At 45.3% G+C, this 3,890-nt stretch overlaps 1 protein-coding gene across 2 annotated transcripts in view; it reads right to left on the bottom strand.

The window, feature by feature from the left end:
- Positions 1 to 485: 485 nt before the first annotated feature.
- Mgme1 (mitochondrial genome maintenance exonuclease 1) overlaps positions 486 to 3,890 on the bottom strand; it is a 9,414-nt gene continuing 6,009 nt past the window's right edge. Inside the window, exons 4-5 of one of the 2 annotated variants that reach the window (XM_021155833.2) lie at positions 1,885 to 2,017; positions 486 to 1,529 (exon numbers count right to left, since the gene is read on the bottom strand). In XM_021155833.2, the coding sequence (XP_021011492.1) occupies positions 1,368 to 1,529; positions 1,885 to 2,017 (295 nt within the window). In that variant the 3' untranslated portion in view covers positions 486 to 1,367. The remainder of the gene's footprint in view (positions 1,530 to 1,884; positions 2,018 to 3,890) is intronic. The other variant, XM_029473905.1, reaches the window with a different exon arrangement.

Here is a 3,890-nt window from a genome sequence, read left to right as displayed (position 1 = left end):
CCCTGGCTGTCCTGGAACTCACTTTGTACACCAGGCTGGCCTCGAACTCAGAAATCCGCCTGCCTCTGCCTCCCAAGTGCTGGGATTAAAGGCGTGCGCCACCACCGCCCGGCGGTGCCTAGTCTTATTGCAACTTGATATAAGATGTTTGGTTGATATCCCCGAGAGGCCTGCCCTTTTCTGAAGGGAAACTGGGGAGGAGTGAGCCAGGGGGAGAGAAGAGGTGAGAGGCTGGGGAAGGAACTGGGAGGAGAGGAGGGATGGGAAACTGGTTAGGGTGTAATATGTGAGAAAATAAATAAAGATGAGAGAAGTCAGAAAAAAAAGCTCACTATTCACGTGGATTCATGTCTGTGCACGAGGATGGGTGTCCTCAAGAGGCCAGAAGAGGAGCTGGATCCCCCGGAACTGACCTTATAGACAATTGTGAGCTGCCAGGCGTGGGTACTGGGAACAGGACTCTGGTCCACTGAAAGACTAGGAATCAGTTAAATGTCTTTTATTTTTTTATGACTAATGAAAACTAAATGTGATTGTGTAACTTATAATTTTAAGTCAGTAGCTGTAACTTAAATGCTACTAGATTTACTTTATAAAACAGAAAACCCTCTCCCAAGAACAGCCAATGATTTTTTTTTTTTTGGTTACTTATCAAACACAGAAAAAAAGTTTTACCATTGTTCCTCTTTGTTGACAAGTTCCACAACAGTATTTTTTGTAGTCCATGGCCTGCTGACACCAGAAATAGATGCCCAAACCCTAATGACGGTGACTTCCACACTCAGGCTTTCTGCTGCTGGGGCTTCTCTGGTAAGGAAAAGGATCTAGCCAATGATGTACTGCCTGCCCCAGCTCTCTAGGCAGCCAGGCTTCCTTAGGCTGAAACAAGTTTTTCCTAATGACACAGAGTGTATAAAACACCTTCTAGGACACTGTGGTGGTGATGCCTACGTTCTCTCTCTCTCTCTCTCTGTACACCCTGAGGGTGCAGGGCCCCTCCCATCCCTGAGAACTTTAGGGACATGTGTGGCACATGATGCTTCATTTGGCCTTCTGATCTCAATTCAAAGACTGGGCATCCTGCCAGGGACACAGAGGTTTGCAAGGGAGCCCAGAAGTCCCTGGGCAGCTGCCAATCCCAGTGTCCTCCTCTCAGGTGAGAAATAGCCAGAGGTTGTGCAGCTGGTGAGTCAGGCGCTGACCTCCAGACTCTCTGGCTTATCGGTGGGTAAATCCCAACCCACCACACCTTCAGCTTGTGTTAATGTAGCCCTCAGTTCCCCACATTCCTCTTTAGAAACTCAGTGGACAGCAGTGCATCTCCCAAACACAGGGGCATGCCAGCATCGCCAAGTGATCCCGGGCCTCTATGCTGGCTCTGGAACGCTCAGGTTCTTTTGCTTTTCTGTATATTCTTCTAGTCGAAGAAGCCACTTGGCCCAATACTTGGAACAGAGCTCTTCATCCATGAAGTGAGGGTGCGCAGGGGACCCATCCTTATAGGCCACCACAATTAATCCACACTGAACCTACAGAGAAACACAGTGCAGCTTCAGCATTTCCTCTCGTTCCAGGGCAAATTAGCCAGTGCTAAGCATGCTATAGTAGTATCTCCAAACCCATTGCTAAGATGGGCTGGTTAAAGACTGCACCAGGACACAGGAGAGCACAAAGATGGCCGGTAGACCCTGAAGAATGGACTGTGCTCACTAAGCAGCAAAGCAAGGCAAAAACCAAAGCCAAACAAACAGCAGCAGTAGCCCAGGAGGGGAGGAGAGTGCGCTGTAGTTAAGAGAACACTGAAGAGCAGTAGGCAGTGCTTTAAATATGAGTAAAACGCAAACCACCACAACCAGCTTATCACGCAGGAGCTCATGTTCTGACCTGAAAACTGTAGTGGGCATCGTGGTTTACAGCACCCATGTATGCCACAACTTGAAGTGGGTTGTCATATGTATTTCGAATTAAAGGTTTTGGTTTTTCTGATGTCTTCCAATCAATCACACACAGCTTGCCCCTAAGGAGAATCCAGAGGAATTCTTTGTAAGTAACAGTTCAAATTGAAAACTCAGGTCAGCAAGATGGCTCAATGGGTAAAGGCACCCTGCTGGCAAGCCCGCCGACCCAAGCACAGTGCCTGGGACTCACATGGTAGGAGAGCAAACTCCCAAGGTTGTGCTTCAGTCTCGACTTGCAAACTGTGGTGTGAGAACCTACACATATGTACATGTACACACACACACACACACACACACACACACACACACTCTCTCTCTCTCTCTCCAAACAAACAAACAAACAAACAAACAAATAAACAGGTAGATTATGCATGTATGTAATTTAAAAATCCTATAAAACAGAAAAACGACTAAGTTAGTTCCTGTGTTATGTTCTTTAGTTTTGGTTCCTGGAAGACTGTTGCTTTTATCCTCTACTTTCCAAAACAGACTTTACTTCTTAGTATTAGAAAAGCATGGCAGACGTGGTCTTCATGCCTATAATTCTAGTAGCTATGATGTTGAGGCAGGAGAATAACCATGAGCTCAAAGCCAGCCTGTGCTACAGAGCGAGTTCTTGCCTTCAGAGAAAAGTCAGGATAGACGGGACTGGGCATGGCTCAGCAACAGAGAATCCTATTACATAGGAAGCTATTCAGGAGGAGTCAGAAGCACATTTTTGGTTAAAATAATAATTCTCTTTATTCCTTGTGACTCCTTTAACCACTAACAGCAACTGATATTATACCTCTCATGTTGGTTAATTTTTTGGAAGCAGAATGTATCAGTAGTAAAGAACTCATTATGGATTGATACATGTTATGACACCTCACCATAAAAGCTGAGTTCAATCAGTAGGAACCTGTGATATGCAAACATAGAAGTAAGAAAACCTGGACCCTTGCCTAAAAGTTCCTATGTAGACAGCTACTTCCTCACTCTATCCATTCCTCACTCTATCCATACTATACCTACTAACTATACATATTTAGAAGATCAGAATGTAGGGCCAGGTTTGGTGGTGCAAGCCTTTAACCCAGACACTCAGGAGGCAGAAGCTGGCATATCTCCATAACTCTGAGGTTAGCCTGATACACATTTGAGTCCTAGGCTAGTCAAGGCTACATGGTGAGACCCCATTAAAAAAAAAAAACAACTAATAAATAAATAAATAGAAACAAAGAGGGCAGTTCTGTTACTTGGAACAACATGGGTTAATAAAAGAGTATGCCAAGTAAACGAAGTCAGGGTCAGAAATGACATCAGATCCATGGGCAGCCATAAAAGTTAGGTTCAGAAGCCGGGCATGTGGGCGCACGCCTTTAATCCCAGCACTTGGGAGGCAGAGGCAGGTGGATCTCTGGGAATTCTAGGCTAGACTGGTCTATGTAGTGAGTTCCAGGACAGCCAGAGCTACATAGTGTGACTGTTGTCTCTAAAACCTTACTACCTAGCCAGAGGTTCAACTGTCACCCAGATTCCACACTCTTCCCTTCGTATCCTGGTATTGCTCTCATGGTTTATTTGGAATGGAGTATCTGCAGATGACAGCAACTCTTGGAATCTGCAATGACTAGGAAAAACAGTAACAGCAGCAACTTAGAAGCCATAGGAAGTTTTAGCTGGTTCAGAGTCCTTATCAAATCAGCCACTGCCTGGAAGCCAGGAAGAGAGCTGATGTTCAGGGTCAACAGAACACTGTACAATCTTTGGGAAAACAGGAAAAAAAGCATGGGGGAGGGGGAGAAGAAAGCCAGAAGAACACAAGAGTGATTAAAGAGGAAATAGAGAAGAACGTTCAGGAGCCACATTGGGGCCTGGGACAGGCTGGAGGATAAGCCATACCCCTGACCAGTTTGATTTTCTTTTTCTTTTTTTTTTTTTTTAAGATTT

Source organism: Mus caroli, chromosome 2 (genome assembly GCF_900094665.2).
Source record: "Mus caroli chromosome 2, CAROLI_EIJ_v1.1, whole genome shotgun sequence".
Taxonomy (NCBI): Eukaryota; Metazoa; Chordata; class Mammalia; order Rodentia; family Muridae; genus Mus; species Mus caroli.
The sequence above is the reverse complement of the archived record's forward strand: the minus strand, read 5'-3'. Positions and strand labels throughout refer to the sequence as shown.